General features: G+C 47.7%; 1 protein-coding gene across 1 annotated transcript; it reads right to left on the bottom strand.

The window, feature by feature from the left end:
* Positions 1 to 16,580: 16,580 nt before the first annotated feature.
* On the bottom strand, positions 16,581 to 19,089 carry HOXB13 (homeobox B13). The gene is made up of 2 exons (XM_015885566.2): positions 18,507 to 19,089; positions 16,581 to 17,787 (listed from the first exon to the last, which is right to left on the bottom strand). The coding sequence occupies exons 1-2, from the start codon at positions 19,087 to 19,089 to the stop codon at positions 17,528 to 17,530; spliced, it is 843 nt and encodes a 280-aa protein (XP_015741052.1). The 3' UTR covers positions 16,581 to 17,527.
* Between the last annotated feature and the right edge of the window lie 225 nt (positions 19,090 to 19,314).

The following is a 19,314-nucleotide window of genomic DNA, read 5'->3' as shown; positions in this document are numbered from 1 at the left end:
GGATGATCGCATACCTGCAGACCCCCCAAAGGATGCGCTGTGGCTGAGAGAGGGGAGAAAGGAGGGGGGAAAGAGGAGAGGGGGGATGGTTGGAGCCAGCAGACCATGTTATTTATTGTTATTTGCATTCTGGGCAGGCCCAGAGGCCCTGATGCTGGCAGTTTTATGGAGATAGCAACAGAAAGAACATCCCATCATCACAGCAGCTTGGAGGTGGAGCACTGGAAGAAAGGAGGCTGCTCAGAAGTATCTTTGCAGGAAGGGAAGAAAGGAAGAGATTCCCCCAAAGGTGAGGAAGTAACAGAGGCTGCAGGAGGAAATTGCACTTCTAATCTGTGTCTAACATAACTATGACAGCTTCCCACTGTGAGATCTTGAAGAGCTCTGGGGAGTAGGTCCCAGCTGTGTGCCTCAGTTTCCTTGCAGAAATAGCTATGAAGGAGGCAAAGAGCATCTCAAGCCTTGTTTCAGGGTTTCAAGGACTGAACCGAGTAAAGAAACCTCATTTCTCTAATGTGATTCTCATCTAAATGAGGAAAGAAACACATTCACTAGCTCAGGGCTGCCTGGCTCATGCCTATGTATCCTGCAGAAGGAGTCTGTGCTTTCTGCCCCTGGGTACCTATGCATGAGCAGTGCCTCCACTCTCCATAGAATAAGGTTGCATTGATGGTGTGAGCATGATCATGGCATGGCCCTGTGACAGATCCCCTCAGCTCTTACACTCAGAGTTCAAGTCTAGGCTCTAAGGTATCCTCGTGAAATTCTCTGGGGCTGAGAGGATTTAAGGATACAGGAAGGTGTTTGAGCATCTGGAAACCTCAACCCACTGTGCTGAAGCCCCACAATTTAACCTGACTCCACTCCAGACCCTTCTCTGATGTCAATATAGTCTAAAGGACCTCATGATCTGAACGACCTCACTGTATTTTGGTACATTTTGAAGATGGCAGCCAAGACCTCTTTGTGTCATTCATGCAAACAATGCACACAGAGATGTGCAGGAAAACTGCAGGGGACAAGGCTGGCTGTGATGCTTAAACACGAGGGTATTTTCCCTCTTGGGAAGGGAAGGATGGGGCCGGGAGCAGTCCCCCACCCATAGAACAGCCCCGAGCAACGCTAGAGGGAGCCCGGGGCTCAACTAATTAACGGGATAAAATTAGTCGAGGGGGAGAAACATTGGAGCCGGGAGGGAAAGTGAGAATGGGGTTAGTTGCATTTTCAAAGGGTTTTCAAGCTGCATTTCTGTCAAGTTACACCAAAAAGCGACACTCATGGCAGTGTAAAATGCAGCAGGGAAATGGCTCTGTGCTCTGAGTGCAATGGGAAGAGGTCACAGCCACATGACTGTGGGAGAGGGTCCCAGAGAATGAGATCAGCTCTTGGGTGCTGGATGTATGGCTGCAGAGGGGTCCTCTATTTTAGGGATGCTTGCAGGGAGCTGCCTTCATGAAGAAGGGTCTGCAGGTTCATCCAGGATTGTCACAGCCTTAGTTTCCCCTTCTGTGTCCTTTCCCACAAGGCACAGAGCTTTGCTGGATGTCCAAAGCCATCCTGAAGGCAAATGGGGGTTTTTCTATATGTTTCCTTTGGTGCAGACCTTACTAGAGCTTCTGTGGATAGGGGAAGGGGAGGTTGGCCCCCAACAGGACCCCATGACATGGTGGATGGGATGGAACCATGTGGGTGATCAGCTCAGGACTCAGTATTAGCAAAACTGAACCAAAAAGGGAGCTCAGCAGAAGCCAGCCCTTAAAAGCTGTCGCTGGGCTCATTTATTATCATTTTAATCTTATTAACATCCCAACCGGTGGCTCTTTGGAGAATAAAACATTGATATTATGAATTTCTCTTGGCAGAAACCAACCAACCTTAGAAAAAAAATGAAGCACTCAGTAAAGGAAAAAAATAAAAGGGAATCAAGTTTTATATTGTCTTTTTAATTAACCAATCCAATATTGCCTGAGTATGCAGGAGCAGAGAAATGAGGAAGTAGCAGAGATTATGTTAAGGGTTTGCTGTATCCCATGTCCTAAGTGTAAATAATGTTCCTGTTAATTTAAAACCAAGGCTGACTGTCTTTACGACTTCATTGCACTCACATTAGCTCTACCTTTAGGCAGTGTCATGGGTGCAAATAGATTGGGTTGAAAACTTCCCTAGAGCCACTTTAAAGTGACATCTAATCTTTCCCTTTAGTGGTGTTAATTCAACTTCACAAGAGCGTTTGAAGCACCATTAGGCAGAGAAATGGACCTTCTCTCCTGCTGGTGCCCTTATCCAAATCACAGCATTTCTCCCCCAAAATCTGTTTCATATCAGGCCAATTCTCAGTGGCTCCAGAGAGCAGCTGAAGGAGACGTGGGCTTCCTCTTTACGGGAGTTAAATACATAAAGGATTTATGTTTTGCATTTCTTACTGCCTGGTGGAAGTCTTTAAGCATCTTGGGAACCTCCTGGCTCACACAGTGCAGTGGGAATGGGGACAGAGAAAGACTTGGGGATGGAATCATGGAAGAGTTGGTGATGGAACCATGGAAGAATTGGGGATAGAGCCATGGAGACAGAGGATTTCCCATAAAGCAGAAGGCCTGCCAGGGCACGGTGGCAGGCTGTTGGGATGAATTTTAACTGAGGAAGAGTAGGAAATGAAGTGCTGGGAAGGAAGCCCCATGAGATTTGTGGTAAGCCACAGGCATGTCCTTAAGTCTGTCCGGCATCCCACAAATGGGCAGAGAGGTTGAATGAAGGCCACAGAGTTACTGGTCACCAGTGGGGATGGAGTTGGACATTAGCTAGAAATGTGTTACAAAAGCTGTGCAGCCATCCTTCCAGGATGGGACGGGCCTCTGTCACCTTCTACCTTGGCCATCTCTTGGTTCTGTCCAGTTTAGTCCCAAGAGGATGGGATGATCACATGTATTTTTGGTGGAGAAGGGATTATATTAGAGGACAGGCTGCCCAAGGAGAGGCAAAGCATCCCCAAGGTCTGGCAGGTGCAGGAGTTAAGAGCATGGAGGGAAGGACTGCAAGGCTGTGGGATGCGACTTTCCCCTCTCATCCAGGAGGGGGCAATCCGTGGCAGGAACTGAAGTGAAAGGAGCACCGGATAAAGAGTTTTTTCTTCTTTCACTGCTCCTTCCAAGGAAAAGCTCAAATTACTGTGATGGAGGAAGGCTGTAAAATAGAAACACAGATGGAGGAGTTTAAAGGGACTTTGGGTTTGGGGTAGCCCGTTTTTCTTTACATGGTGGCATTAATTCTTACAGACTATCCCAATTAAAAAGAAAAAAGAGAGTTAAACTGGATTTTCTTTTGAATCACTTGGAGCTTTATGCTGGCTGATACAATCATCAGCATATCCCACTATTCATTTTCATTAGGCTTGAGTTTAATTCATTTTCTTTGGCTTTCCTTCCTCCCAAAACCCCAGGCAGAAGATGCAGCTGTATGTTGGGTACAACAAGCAGACCCAGACATGCAGCCATTCCCTCAGCCTAAAGCGTCTTTGATTTCTGCCTCACACACTTTTATTTATACAATGCATTCTCATACAGCAAACACACTCTTGACTCCTCGACCTTTGGAGATGGGCTGGTGAGCAGCACATGGGCAAAGGTTTGTTCCAAGGTATATCCTGTATCATTGGGTGAGATAGGCCAAATAGCTCAGCCTCCTCTCTGCCTTAGTTTCTCCATCTGAAGATAAAAGTGAGAAGAAATGAAACTGCAAGGTCTGGCAAAACTGCACGTTCACAAACCATGAATTAAAAAGGATGGGGAAAGGGTTTCAGGGTGCTTCTGAGTAAAAGAAGTCACCCAGTAGAGGACTGTTGGACATTTGAGGGGCTTCTCAGCTGTGTTATGGGGGAAGGTTTGGAAAACCTAATGTACAGTATTGGAACAGGAGAGGGCATCCCACTGGGCTACTTCATCCTGGTGAGGGAATACAGCCAGGAAAGCAGTGAGAGCTCAGGGAAAGAATATCTGGAAAATAAATGAGCACAACCGTGTTCTGTCTCTTGCTAACTGTTAACTATACAAAGAAAGAAGGAATGGGGGGGAGGAGGGGTGACGGAAAGCAACATGAACCACTCAAGTCTGGGAGAAATGGAATGCGGAGCTTTTTTGGCACAAACCAGGCAGGAGAAGTTTCCAGAAGAAACAACATGAGTGAGAGGATTATTGCAAAAGGCCAGAGTGTCAAATCTGTGCTGGGAGTTAAAAGGAGCCCATAAAATCCACTCAGCAGAAATGGAGCCAGAGCAAGGTCTGGAGTTAACTCCTTAAAGTCTACAAAGCAGTGATAACCATCAGGAGTGACTTCCTTTCTATGAGGTGCAGAGTCTGGGCAAAGTCCCCTCTCAGCCACCACTCAGAGAGCTATAAAGAGGGAAAAGGCAAATCAAACAGGTTGAGGATCATTTTATGCAATGCAATAAATCCAATGTCCAGATCAGCTCTTTAATTTCAACTCCCTTTTTCAAAGCCACTTGTCACAATTCTTTCAAAACCAATCATAGAAGTAGAATAAAGTTATAACAATATAATCCATACACATCCAGTTTTGCCATCATTGTTACTGAAAATTACTGCACTAAATGATCTGTGTGAAGGCAAACTCCATCATGGACTTTCAATCAGAAAACAAGGAGTGTTAATAATCCAGTAGCTTCATGACTTTTTTTCCTCCTCTCGTTGTATGGCCCAGTAGCAGAAGATCCATAGGCTGCAGTTCAACCTTGTCCTGCCCTCACTGCCCCTCCTGTTTCTGCCCCTTGAATCCCAGCTCTGCTCTCCAAATGTATGAGATGTGAACTGTTTGAAGGCAATGGGAGGCAAGACCCCATTGCACAAGTCCTGCCCCCCGTGCAGTCTTTGTTCACCTGTACAGATAGATCATGGAAGCTGACCTCGGTGATAGTGAAATGTTGATGTGAAGCTTATGATAATTCTGTTCTGTTTGGATCACTGGTGCTTATAGAACTTGGGGGGGGGGGTAAGATAGAAGGATATAGCAAAATTCTACAATGATTTTGTGCGCTCCCCCCAAATGGCAGGTGCTCAGAAGATCCTGAAAAGCAATTTACTTTATGTCAACGTCTAAACCAGAAAGTAAAGTTAAATGAAGCCAACTACTATTACTTTCTGCTAGTAGTAACAGAAATGACTGCTATTTAACACACACCAAAGCAAATATCACATCATCATCTCAGGCTGAGCTTAAAGGGGCAATGATGAGATGCACTGGAAAGGAAGAAAGAAGTGTAACACAGAAGTAAAAGCAAACAAATGAAAGTCAGAATGAATTTATGAGGCGCCTTAACGAAACACGTGGATGTGCTAAAGATGAATCCATGGCGTTTACACTTTTAAGTCTGTGTTTAGTATGGAACTCATACAATTGGAAAGGCAATAAATTTCATGGCAAATGGACGCGATTGTGTTTGCACAGGCAAAGCCTTTGCCCAAGGAAAGCATGTGTGGTTTGTGATTCAATTAGGCTGCACAACAGTTACAGTTGCACAACTGCTTTGTTCAAAGGCTTGTACTATGTTCTGTCAAAGGTTGCACCCCTTAAATGGGAACATATCTGGATTCAAGTCGAGCAGCTTTGCTCTGCCCAGCAGATGGGTCTTATCCCTTTGATGAGGGAGATCACAGAGACAATTATAAGCAAATCATGTCCGATTCCATACGCGCAGTGACAGAACATACAGAACAAATGTTACTTTTGACTTAATCACCCAGAAAATGCTCCGACAATACACAGCCTCAAAACACGACATGGAACCGCTGAGCAATGTTCAGAGGTTGTTAGCATTTATTAGCCGTCCTACAGGAACACCCGTGCCCAGATGCTGCTCAGAAACCCCACCTCACTGTTAGGCAGACACGAAACTCAACTCCACCCCGGTGTCAGCAGGAATTTACAGCCCTGGCATCGAGGGGAGCCTTCCAAAGGAGCAGCGAGGCTCATGCAGAGCCCAACGCAGCTCTTGAACCCGAGGCTGCAGCACCGCGGAGAGCTCCGCATCCCAACTCAATGCTTCCAACCAAGGAAGGAGGGGAACCCACAAAGAGTTTGACCCTCATTATCCTTGGCAGGAGATGAACAGATGACAACAGCAATAAAAACCCGTTCCACCCAACCTAAGGGTTATTTTGAGGTGCAGAATGTAGGGATTTTCAAATTCTTCCTCTACAATATAAGGTGGTAAAAGGTGAAGCAATGCTGCTGGATTTGTGCTTTCTAGATGCTGGCCACATTCATCTGCAAATAGACAGAACGGGGGAGCTCTTGCATAGGAAGACTGTGCAGGAGGGTTGTAAGCAGCTCTGCTGCCCCATACTGTGTTTAAAGTAGTTTCTTGCAGCCAAGGGCTGAATGATTGCAGTGTCTTGGTTTGCAAGCCAAACACATGCACGAGGGAAATTACAAAAGAAACTGGTTTTACATGGAAAAGAAATGATTTCATTTGTTTTATGTTGTTTTCCAGAGAATCACAGAATCACAGAATGACCCGGGTTGGAAGGGACCTCAAGGATCATGTCTCATGAGTGTCTCATGCTCACACAGCAACTTCTCAGTCTTTATATAAAAGCTGTTGGCAGCCAAGGCTGGAAGACCTCCCAGGTTTGCCAGAATTCGCATTGATTCTGACCTGCTGCTATCAGAGACACCAGGCAGAATGAGGAGGATCTCTTTGCAGCTATAAATGACACTGGCCCCTATACAGCCAAGTTCCATGGAGATCTCTGAGCATTTAATGGCTGTAAGAAGGGGAAATAGATGTAGAGCTGATGGCAAAGCCACAAGTACAGCTGAAACCTCTCCAGTACCCAGGGCAGTACCCCAGCTAATGGGACTTCTGAAATACATTAATTCCTTTACAGCAAAAGCCGTAAACCAAAATGCAAAACAAATCTTGGGATGTATGTTTTGAGATCACTCAGCTTTGGGGTTTGAATTCATGCTGAGAACAGAGAAAACCAACATTTTTTTTGCTGTCTTTGAGGCATCCCGGTCTCTTTCCATTTAAAACTTAAGGGGAGAAGGGGAACAAACAGACTTGATTTGGGGAAATATTTTTACAAGGAGTTATAGAGCCCCATAGAGCCCCATAGACACCCCATAGAGACCCATAGACACCTCATAGAGCCCCATAGAGCCCCATAGACACCCCATAGAGCCCCATAGACACCCCATAGAACCCCATAGACACCCATAGAGACCCATAGGCCACCATTAAACCCCATTGCACCCCATAGGGACCCATAGACACAGCATACTGCTCCATAGAGCCCCATAGACACCCCATAGTTCCCCATAGTGCCTGTAGACACCCCATAGACATCCCATCATTTCATGCATTAGTGTAACTCTTAGTCTTAATGGAATGTGTCTGAATGATGGCTGAGCACAGATGTAGGAATAGACTGCCAAAAACACTCCAAGAAAGGACATGGGGCTGGCAATGAATAGAGCCACATCAGCAGGAACAGAGCCACGAGCCCTGCAATCTCACTCCAGATTTCATCTCCTCTATGGACTGATAGTGGGGAGTTTGGGAGAGGGACAGGAAATGGGGCAGCCAATTCCCAATCCCAACAACAGCATCTCAGCATTAGATTTGGCAGCAAAAAACAGACCAAATGGGAAAACAGACGTGAGGCAATGGAGGATGAGTCAATAACCATCTCCACTCATTTACATCACTGAGGGCTTCGCTAGTGCCATACAGATGCTTTAGGATCTCTGTGCTCCCCTCATGCCAGTTGCTTGAAGCACCGCTGAATTCAGAAGGGGTTTAAAACAGAACAAACATAAGAATGGGGTGAAGCGCTCTCACATTTTACCCACTTCCAGACTGACAGGGTGTGGAGAAGGGTTTATTAAGCACAGTTCTCCCTCTAAACCAGGACTGTGCAATGGCTGTAGGAATGAGCTTTGTCCTTTTTTCATTTGCACTGAGCTGAGTCATTGCGGGGGAAAAGCTCAGAACAAGACGATAAAGCTGAGATTAGAATCTTTTTGATTGCCATCGAAGCAAAGCACTCATTTCCATCAGGTTCTTCTACAAACCCCAACCAGGATTCCCAGCCCTGGGGTGTCTCCTCAAACCCCCCCTCACCTGCTAATCACAGAATGACCCGGGTTGGAAGGGACCTCAAGGATCATGTAGTTCCAACCCCCCTGCCTAGCAGGGCCACCAAACATACACATTTACTAGATCAGGTTGCCCAGGAGACCCCATAGATCTCCATAGAAACCCCATAGATCCCCATAGAGACCCCATAGAGACCCCATAGACCCCATAGATCCCCATAGAGACCCCATAGACCCCATAGATCCCCATAGAGACCCCATAGATCAGGTTGCCCATGGCCCCGTCCAACCTGGCCTTGAACACCTCCAAGGATGGGGCATCCACAAACTCCCTGGGCAGCCTGTTCCAGGGCCTAACCACTCTCCTAGTGAAGAACTTCCCCCTAACATCCAACCTAAATCTCCCCTCTTTTAACTTAAAACCGTTTCCCCGTGTCCTGCTACTGTCGGTCCTTTCCAAAAGTTTACTCCCCTCCTGAGAGTAAGTTCCCTTCAGGTATTGAAAGGCTGCAATGAGGTCACCCCGCAACCTTCTCTTCTCCAGGCTGAACAAACCCAACTCCCTCAGCCTGTCCACATAGGGGAGGTGCTCCAGCCCCCTGATCATCTTCCTGTCCCTCCTCTGGACCCTTAACAAAACCTCCATGTCTTTCTTGTACTGATGGCTCCACAACTGGACACGGTACAACAGATGGGGCCTCACAAGAGCTGAGTAGAGAGGGACAATCACCTCCCTAAAGGTGCTAATGGAACAGAGGGAAGTGCTGTGCTCAGATCCAGCCCTGCTGAATAGACAGACATACAGACAGACAGACAAAGACCTCTCTGCTCAGGGGCTGGGCTCTTGCTCCCCCTGGAAGTGCAATGGGTTGTGCATGAGTGCAGGGTACACACAAACACCACTGGCCTTGGATCACCTGGGCAGACTGTAGACAGAGCCATAAGGTGCCATAAAGCCTAAGGTGTGTGATTTTTGTGTCAACATTTATTTTGATCCTGGTTCTGAAGTCTGCTCAGGAGATTCCATACCTGGGGCATCTTGGTGCTGTGTACAAACCTTCCTTGAGAACCATCCTAAGATATGGGGCACTCGGGACTAAGGAGAGAGGGAGTTCATGCAAATAGGAACAGAAAAATAAGAGGTTTTATCAGAGATAGCAATGTACATTAACTAAGGATGCCCATAAAAATACCACTGGGCTTCCTTTGCTTGCAAAAACCTGATGTCTGAGAGCTGCAGCACCATTGTTTGTTTCCCTGTCGACATGAAGGCACTTTCTCTTTTAAGTGTCTATAGGGAGGAAGGGGACGAGGTTGGCAAACACTGCTGTGAAATGCAGGAGATTGGAGATTTCCTCCTGCTGGATGTGGAAAATTATGCTGAGGCCACCTCAGTACTGAATTCTGGTGCTTGATTTCTTCGAGAGAGAAATAACTTTTCTGAGCCGTCTACATAAGAAACACATCTTCAAGTTGAGGTATGGGGTAAGATGGTAAATTCAAGAAGAGAAATGGTAGCATTTGGAATTATGTTTAAGATACGGAGATGTTAAACAGTGTTTTAAATTCCACTGTTTTAAAGTGGAGATGGATGAATCCTCCAAAGGACGGGAACTCACCCCAACCTGCCATGCACTGCAAAGGAATTTTAACAAGAAGCACCTGCCTGGCTCTTCTAACTCAGCTCTGGCCTTTATGGCTTTACACACGCTGTTAAATCTCATCAAGCACATCAGTTTACATATTATTTCTAATGATTAAACTCTCTGTGGTTGTTGTGCTGTTTGTTGTTGCTTTGTTTTAATTTATAGGTGAATGTACTGCTATTGAATTTGGGAAATATCCATCAGCCAAAACTCTGTAGGCTGTTTGCATGTCACAGTCTGAACCAATCCCTTGTTTACTCTCAGCATGAACAACTGAGGTTTCATTCGGACTCTTGACAAAGTCTATAGGACAGATATAATGTGAGTGTAAATGATTTTGACTAAATGACTGGTCTGCACATTGGGTTTAATTGACAATAGTGGAAGCAATAGCCGCTAAATGGACCCAAAGGTGAAACCTGCTTGACTGTGTGTGCCATGGGGGATCAGTACCCAATGGATTGCCATTGTTTTGCCACAGTGCCCTTCAAGTTCAGAGATTAGGAAATATTTTGCACTAGCAAACATCTTCCTAAGTTAAAAAATGGGCACAAAGAAGGGAGGGGAGGGAAGGAGGAAGGGAAGGACAAGGAAAGGAAAGGACAGGAAGCAAGGACAGGAAAGGAAGAAGGAAGAAGGAGGAAAGAGAAGGAAAGGAAGGAAGGAAGGAATTTGACGGAAGAAGGAAGGAAGGAAGGAAGGAAGCGGAAGGAAGGAAGGAGGCAAGATGGAAGGAAGGAAGGAAGGAAGGAAGGAGAAGGAAGGAAGGAAGGGAAGGAAGGAAGGAGGAAGGAAGGAAGGAAGGAAGAAGGAAGGAAGGAAGGAAAGGAAGGAAGGAAGGAAGGACAGGAAGGAAAGACAGGAAGGAAGGAAAGGAAGGAAGGAAGGAAGGAAGGAAGGCAAGAAGAAAGGAGGAAGGACGGCAAGAAGGAAGGAAGCGAAGGAAGGAAGGAAGGAAGAAGGAAAGAAGGCAAGTGAAGGAAGGAAGGAAGGAAGGAAGGAAGAAGGGAAGAAGGAAGGAAGAAGGAAGGAAGGAAGGAGGAAGGAGGAAGGAAGGAAGGAAGGAAGGAAGGAAGGAAGAGCAGGAAGGAAGGAAGGAAAGTGAAGGAAGGAAGGAAGGAAGGAAGGAAGGAAGGAAGGAAGGAAGGTCCCAGCTGTGTCAGACTCACAGAGCTCCATGGAGTTAATCTCATTCCTTTGTTCTGTATTTCTGACCATCCCAAAGCCATCGTCTTCTATCAAGAGAAAGTGGCATGTTGGATAAAGAAAACAAGTTTTGAAGCCATGAATTCCCACTTCTTTCACAACTGCCTGGCTCAGCCTCGTCTTTACAGGCTCACAGGGACCGTTTCTGGGTGCACATATGGAAGAACACACAGAAACATGCTCCTTTAGCTACTGCAGGTCGCTAATCTCTTGTCCATCTGAAAGCCATTGCTTTATGGGGCCGCTGCCTGCACAGGACAGAGGAAAAGAGGATACATGGAAATCAGCTGTGGGGGAAAATCTCTGTTGTCACTGGAATAAGCACTAAATCCATCCCCAGAGGAGCTGAAGCATTGGGTCAGCACCTCATCAACACTGATCAGAGGATATTATGGACTGACAAATAGGAGAAGCCATCACGGGGTTCATTCTGCAGAAAGGCTTCGATTCTTTGCTTGCAAATGTGCACGAAATGATGCTCCCACATTAAATCTAGGGAGGCTGCTCTGAAGTGAAACCAATGGAAGGGACAGCACAATTTTCCTGATGAACTCAAGCAAAGTATTGTTTCATATCAATGTAAGCCCAGGAGCTTAAAGAGAGACCTGTGGGGAGGTGCTGAACTCAGAGCCACTCAGAAAGAAAGATTCAGCCTTGTCCCCTCCAAAGCTGAATGAGGTGGACCTATTACAGCTCCTGGCTTTTTGGGTGCAAGTATTTTTTAGTACAGGAAAAATAGTATTGAACATAATTTAATTACGTTCCACATCCCATCTCTTCTGTTTCATGTCATGAAATGCTGGGGGGCGAGGGGGAGGGAAGAAAAATCATCCGTAATTATATATATGCTTATTGCTAGGAAATAAATGCAGTGCTTATATTTACAGCCTGCCAGGCTCTGTGTGTGGATATGAATGTGTATGCAGGCACACGACCCAGAGGCTGCTAAAATGAAAGGAGATTTATATCACTTCACCATCCTTTGGTTGGGGGGTGGGGAAGGGGCAAGCTGAAAGCTACGCTAAGAAATTAAATACAACATTTCTCACTAATAGATTTCCTCTGTGTAGCCTTTTCCTACTGGAATTTTTCAAGCCAGAAGCGCTTTCCTTCTCTGTCTTATCTGCCAACAGGTGAGTGCTGACTGTCTCAGCAAACCCGTCTATTTACCACTCTGCTCTTATGGTAGCGGCTGAATGATGTCTTATAATTCAGCTGTTTAGTGTTGCTGAAATGTATTAGTGGAAACGCAGCCCTGCCTCTGCTTCCATCCCGTTCTCTCCCTCCGCACATCGGTGCCTTTCGGTGGGAAGCAGATCTAAAGTCTCCGTGCTCCCATAAGCTCTGTATCCGACCCCTGTGTCCGTGCTCGTGTCCGTCTGTCCCTGCCGTTTCCTCACCTCATTCCCTTTCACTTTTGATATTCTCACCCGGTTTTGAGACCGCAGCCCCCGGGTGGGACCCAGCGATGGTTCAAGGGCTGCGTGAAAGCAAACTGAGGTTGGAGATGAATTTTAGTAAAACAAATGGACCCCATTGGAGCCTCCGATAAAAAGTCCCTTCAAGTGGTCCAGGTGGGATCTGGGTTTCTTCTGGCCACAGCAGCACCCCAAATCCCCTCACTGCCACCGTATTAATGGGCTGACAATGCAGTAGATCCTTTCGTTTGGATGCTTTTGTTTCTTTAGGAGACTGAAGGGAGACACCACCGAGATTTTCTTCCCCTTCCCTGCCAAAAAACATCCGAACCAAAATGAAACAAAACACCGCAGTCTCAGCATTGCAGCAGCACCGATTGCCACCTATTTTTCTCCAACAAGAGGTGCCTTTCCTTATAGAACAAAGCAGTCGGGCATATCGTCAATGAAAGGAAATGGAAAAATGAAGTGAAAGGGAATGGGATGGGATGGGATGGGATGAGATGAAGAAATGAAATAGAATGAAATGAAATGGAATGAAACGAAATCAAACGAAAAGAAATCAAATTAAAATAATAAAACAAAATGAAATAATCGGATAAAATAAAATCTCCCCCAGCCTTGGAAATGAATAATGAAAAAATAAAAACTGAAACCCAGAGAGAGCCCTACAGGTGCTGCAAATCGTTCGGAGGGTCGGGAGACGCTGACAAGGTGGGCTCAGACTCAGCCAGGGCTCTGCCCACATCAGATTGAGCTTCGGAAGGATTTTTGCCATCCTCTTCCCGTAGCCATAGCCAGGTTCGGTGGCCGGTATTCTGTCTGGATGTGGGCTTCTCCCCCCCGGTTCCGTTCCCAACCCGGTTTTGTCTCTGCTTCTGCCGACCCTCGGAACGCATCCGGAGCCGAACCGCAGGACGGAGCAGAGCTCTAGGAACGGCGGCGGCCCCGGCGGAAAGCAGCCAGGCGATCCCGAGCTCCGTTTCTCCGTTGTTTTACAGCAACGACAAAAAAGAATACGCTGAAATAAAGGCGGTGCTGCGAAGAGGCTGAAAAGATCCCCCCCCGTTCTCCGCCGTTTTGTTACACAGAATCGGACGTTGGTCCTTAACTCGTCGGTGTCCCAGCTCGAAGAGCGCATTAACATGCAGCACACGGAGCGCTTCGGTGGGATTGAGGTGGTTCGGAGCGTTGTTTGAACAACAACAAAAAAGCCATTCGAAAGCGATGGCTCTGTTACATTTCAGCTCGGGAAATTGCGATCTTCCCCTTTGAAGCCGCTCCCTTACGTCGAAGAAAAGTCATCATGAGAAGGGCATATTAGTGACAGCTTAGGGACGCGTGTTATCCCTGTGGCTCCTTCACACTCCGTGAGATGCATCAATAGGAGCCCGTGTGTAAAGAATAAACCTGTTCCATCATCTTTTCTTCCATTTATTTGTTAATCAGAAGGCGGTTAAGCCATCTAAAGGGGAAAGAATAAAGCTGATTCCAGTAGAAAATTGATTCTATCTTGCTTTTCGGTGGAGTGCAGCACTGTAACACCGCACAAAAGGCTTTTTTTGTGACACTGCCTCAGGGTAACGAAATGTATCTGATTTTTATTGGGTATAACTAGGATGAAAATGGTTCCTGCTTTGTGAACGGGTCTAAAGCTGCGTACAGCAACGCACACACACCCTCATGGTGTTTGAAAGAATAACAGGAGAAAAAAAAAAGAAGGTGGTTTAAAATAAAAGAAAGAGAGAGGAAGAAAAAGCCTCAGAGGTCTCTTTGATATCGTGTTTTATTTTTGGATTCGGATTAGGAAATCAATAGAGTCGGGGCGTAGAAAAGGCACCTTTGATTCAGCTGCTCGGATTTGGATGGGATTCTGCTCTGAGCTGCATAAAGGAGAGAATCAGAGCAGTCTGAGGTCCCCGTTAATGACATCCCGTCACGATGCTGTAAGACCCAAGAATGTTTACAACGTGGGCTCAAGTTCAATGACAAAATGCTTTGAAGAAAAAGGGCGGGGGTGGAAAAGCCCAGACACTTTGTGCAGTGGGAATGAACTTGAACAAAAGAAAGGAGTCAAAGGCGGGGGGAAAGGGAAGGAGACTGGAGGGAAGGACTTGGGAGTGTTTTTCCCCACAATTTCTGCCTTTTGGTCGTTCATAGGTGTATCTGTGGTGCATCTTAATGTAAGTGAGGGGAAACAAATAAGAAAAGAGGAAAAGAAAGAGGAGAGGAGAGGAGAGGAGAGGAGAGGAGAGGAGAGGGAGGAGAGGAGAGGAGAGGAGAGGAGAGAAGAGAGGAGAGAGAGAGAAGAGGAGAGGAGAGGAGAGGAGAGGAGAGGAGAGGAGAGGAGAGGAGAGGAGAGGGGAGAGGAGAGAGAGGAGAGGAGAGGAGAGGAGAGGAGAGGAGAGGAGAGGAGAGGAGAGGAGAGGAGAGAGAGAGAGAGAGGGAGAGAAGAGAAGAGAGAAGAGAAGAGAAGAGAAGAGAAAGAGAAGAGAAGAGAAGAGAAGAGAAGAGAAGAGAGAGGAAGAAGAGAAGAAGAAGAGAAGAGAAGAGAAGAGAAGAGAAGAGAAGAGAAGAGAAGAGAAGAGAAGAGAAGAGAAGAGAAGAGAAGAGAAGAGAAGAGAAGAGAAGAGGGCAGCTCACCTCTGTGTGGGAGCTGTTGGATGAAGGCACATTTTCAGTACCCCTGGTTTAAACCCAATCTGAAACCATACTGGAGCCCCAATCCCCCCACCTCCCTCTTCAGCCCACCCAGAACCTCCCAGGGCTGCTCTGCCCGGGATGTGGGTCTATTCTGCCCCAGGTTTGCTGAGTTTCAAGTTCAATGGCAAAAGGAGGGGGCCGGGATCCTTCACCTGGCCCTGTGCCCCCCGGCAGCGACTCCTTCCCGGCGTTTTACGAGGATGTCGGAGCTTTCTCGCCTTTTGCTGAGGCCGCCGTGTAAAGGTTTTACAGCTCTACCCGAGACTTCCCTCCTCCCCTTCCCATCCTCATTTTCCACCTCGGATTCGGGGCCGGAACTGAGGACAGGCACTGGGGGGGCACGAATCCCCCAGTCTCTCCCAGTTTCCCTCTTGGGAGGGGGGGGGGGGGTCAAGCAGTCCTGACCAGTGTAGGGGGGGGGGGGGGGGATCTGGTTGTCACCCACTCCACATCGGTGAAAGAGCCCAGCTGTGGGGAGAGGATGGGAAAAAGGAAGATGTCACTAAAAGGATTAACCCTTAACGTGTCATAGAAGAGAGCATCCATTTCCAAACCTATAAACCGACCTGGTTTCCTCTTAGGCAAAGCTGCCTCTGCTCTACGGCCTCTGTAGGCATAGAGATGAGGGCTGGTGGATTCATTATAGGTAATGTAGGGATAAAGGATTTTGAGAGAATTTGAGACACTTTGAGATTCTCGTTCCCCATCATGTTTAGGAAAGCAGCAAAACATTTCCAGGCATTTTCCTGCACAGAAGGGATGGAGGCTGTAGATGTGAGGCAGAAATGGGACCTTTTGAGCCACCCTTAAAGCCAGAAACTGCAAAACACGAGCAAGTAAGCAAGCAAACAAAATGGTTCAATATAGTGAGTAATTCATATCGGGATACAGATGGGGAAGAGCAAAGTTTAACGGATCCCTGCAGCTGCCAGAAGGCAGAGGAACGTTTCTGCCCTTCCACCACCCATATTGCCCATTTTCCCTCTTTTATATCAATTTATTTTGGCTTTCCGTAGCCCCAGCATCCACCCAAAGGGATTCACTGAGCTCTTCCCCCCCTCATTGCGTCATCACTCGCAAAGCTCAGCTCGGAGCCATTGGTCACACCAGGCTAGGAAATACGTGTGGGAAAACGAGCAGAAAAATGAAGGCAGCCTATGCCTGAAATACTTAAGAAATGACTTAAAAAAAGAAGCAAAATCGCTGCTTGAAAGGATCACGAGTCAGGGCACGCTGCGGTTCAACGCATTGCATTTACAATAGAAAAGGCAGTAAGAAAAAGGAAACCAAGGCGGGTGGTGGTAGTGGTAGCTGTCCTGGAGTTTATTCGCCCTCCAGAAGCTGTTTAGGGTTTATAGGAGCTTTCTGTCCCTAAAAAGCAAGCAGTGAATGTGAACGTGGTCGGGTTCATGCACCGAATGCTTCCCTTACACCATAAAATACACCTAAAGGAGCAGAGGAGAGCAGGTTCCGGTACTCACACCCTATTTATTCTGATGTAAAGGATCACAGCGTTTCTTAATATTCACCAGTTTCATTTTGTATGACGAAGGGTTTATCTGAGCTCATGCTATGAAACATATCGCTATAATTCAGTATTATTAGGAGGAGGTGGGTACAATATTAGTACAAACGAAATCGTGTATGGAATTATACAAATTGCATTTACTCGTATCAAAATATAGTCACGAACATACATGGATTGTATGTATGCATACAAACACGTGCATATATATTTATATCCACACAGCTGGTACCATACTGCATGTGTACATGCATACATCTACACATCAGGGTATATATATCGACACACAAACACAAAGATAGCAGGTGAGGAAAGGGAAAATAAGGCGCAATCCTAACTGTGCACACCTATGTGCATCTCTGATATATCGCAGCAATGCAGCGGGTGCCTGCAGCAATGTGTGTGCATATGCATCCACACAAGCAAGAAATGGGCACGAGATTCCATACAGCACACATGGACTGCACGAATTTCCCCCTTAAATGAGCATTTTTGGTGCTCATGTCTGTAATGAAGGCGATGCCGTTTGCTGTTTTTGCTGTGCAGACCAAATCCGTGTGCAGTTCCCCCCCCCCTCCCCCCGCACGCAGACTAGACAGGAGTTGCGTTCGGGGTTAATTAATGCAATTAGGCTTTTTTTTTCTTCTTCTTCTTTTTCTTTAAAGCGCTCTGCTGATGCAGTTCGAACAAAAGCAAAGGGAGACGGGGAGAAAACGACGAGGTAAGGCAGGAAGAGCAAACTGTACATAGTCCAAGGTGGGAACGTTGCCCTTTCCAACTCGCGATGCCCCCCATTTGCTGATGGGTTTTGCCCCTCGGGACCAGGATGCCCTTCACTGCTCGATGGGGACGGTGTTTCACCCCAATCCCGGTGCCTTTGGGATCCTTTGGGGCTGCGATGTGGGGTGGCCGCGTCCTCACTGAGCGCTGCTGCTGTTGCTTTTGATTTTGGCGACGACTTTTTTCTCTTTCACCCTCCTGTTCTGGAACCAAATGGTGACCTGTCTCTCCGTAAGGTTGGTGGCGGCCGAGATCTTCCTCCTCTTGTCTCGGGTGATGAATTTGCTGCTGGCGTATTCCTTCTCCAGCTCCTTCAGTTGCCCTTTGCTGTATGGGACCCTCTTCTTACGACCCCGGCGGAAGGCGCAGCCGTCGGGGGGCAGCGGAGCGGCGGCGTCTGAGAGAGATGGGGCTGAACGGGGCCGGGTTGGGGAGGCACAAAGCACCCGAGACCCCCAACTCCTACAGCAGCACCTTCCCCTCTGCCACCCCAATCCTTCCCTTCAGTCTCCCTATCTACTTCCACTGTATTCCTTAGCGTAATATAAAAGTTATTTTTCCTCTCTGTATTTATCCATATACGGTTTTCCTCTTTATATACATTCAAATCTTGCTTCTCCCCCCCCCCCAATTTTATTCAAAGATTATTCTTTCTTCTCTGCATTTATTCATATCGTCTTTCCCTTTTAAAGTTATTTATTTATATATATATATATATCTAAACTTATTTATATATAGTTTTTTTCTTCTCTGAACCTATTTATACATTTATTTTCGTCTCAAGGTTATCTATCATTATTTTTTGGGGAAGGGGTCCAGGTAACGACCACCAACGTGAGGCAGCCCGGCAGTAACACGTTCTCTTTCCCATTCCCATTCCTGCTCCAGGGTTGTGCCACCGACCGCCTCAACGACTGAGCTGCAAAGGGCATCGTTCATCTTAATTCTTATCTTTGCAGCCTGGCCACCTACTCGCTCACAGGGAAGAGCTCCTGGTCGACAGAAGTATTTTTTGCCAGTAGGTTATTATAAGCTTGATTCAAGCAGACTATGTTAAGCCTTCCTCCCAACCACCCCTCTCACATCCCCTCCTCAGCTCCAGCCCAGGGACTTTACCTGCAAAAGCTGATTTCAGGAGGTAGCCGGCCTGGCCCTGCTCCTTAGGACAGCACATCTGGCCGCTCCAGCTGCCGCCCAGAGCCCAGGGTTGGTGGTAACCATCCACGGGCAGCAACGCTTCGTGTCTCGGCTCCCCAGGACCACCCAGCCCCGGCACCACCGACACATCCAGGTACCCGGCCATCGGTTGGTACGGGGCCCCATAACCGGGATAGAAAGCCAACTCTGCAGGACGGCTCTGGAAGTCCTCGCTGCCCGTGGGGGGGTCCAGATACTTCTCAGGGGGAAAGGGCCCCTGTGCCGGGCCGGCTTTGAGGGCGCTGCGGGCGACACGGCACGAGTAATAACCCCCGCCCAGGTACCCGTAGGGCAGCGGAGCGGAGGCGGTGGGGCCCGGTGGGGCGGCGGGGCCCGGTGGGGCCGTAAGGCACGGCTTGGCCGCTTCCTCCGTCGGGTAACCGGGGTTCATCCCGGGGGGAGGCGAAGAGCAGCCGAGGGCCGAGGGGGGCGGCAGGACCCTGCCTTGGCCGCCTGCGAAGCCGCCGGCAGCCAGGAGCCCCTCGAGGCCAGGGGGCTGCATGCGGGGCGGCTCGGGGGCCGGGGCATGGGGAGAAGCTGCTCGACTTCACCCGGGTACTGCCCGAGGGGGGGTCCCCGGATCTTTTTAAAAGGCTGAGAGCTGCCGAGAGCTGCCTTGCCCCGCCGGGCTGCCCTGACGCAATGGATAGGGCCGGCCTCATTGGTTGCTGGGAGGGGGAAAAAAAAAGGGACGGAGAAGGAGGGGAAAAAAAAAACCAACACCACA

Source organism: Coturnix japonica, chromosome 27 (genome assembly GCF_001577835.2).
Source record: "Coturnix japonica isolate 7356 chromosome 27, Coturnix japonica 2.1, whole genome shotgun sequence".
Lineage (NCBI taxonomy): Eukaryota > Metazoa > Chordata > Aves > Galliformes > Phasianidae > Coturnix > Coturnix japonica.
Note: the sequence above shows the minus strand (reverse complement) of the source record. Positions and strands in the feature narration are given on the sequence as shown.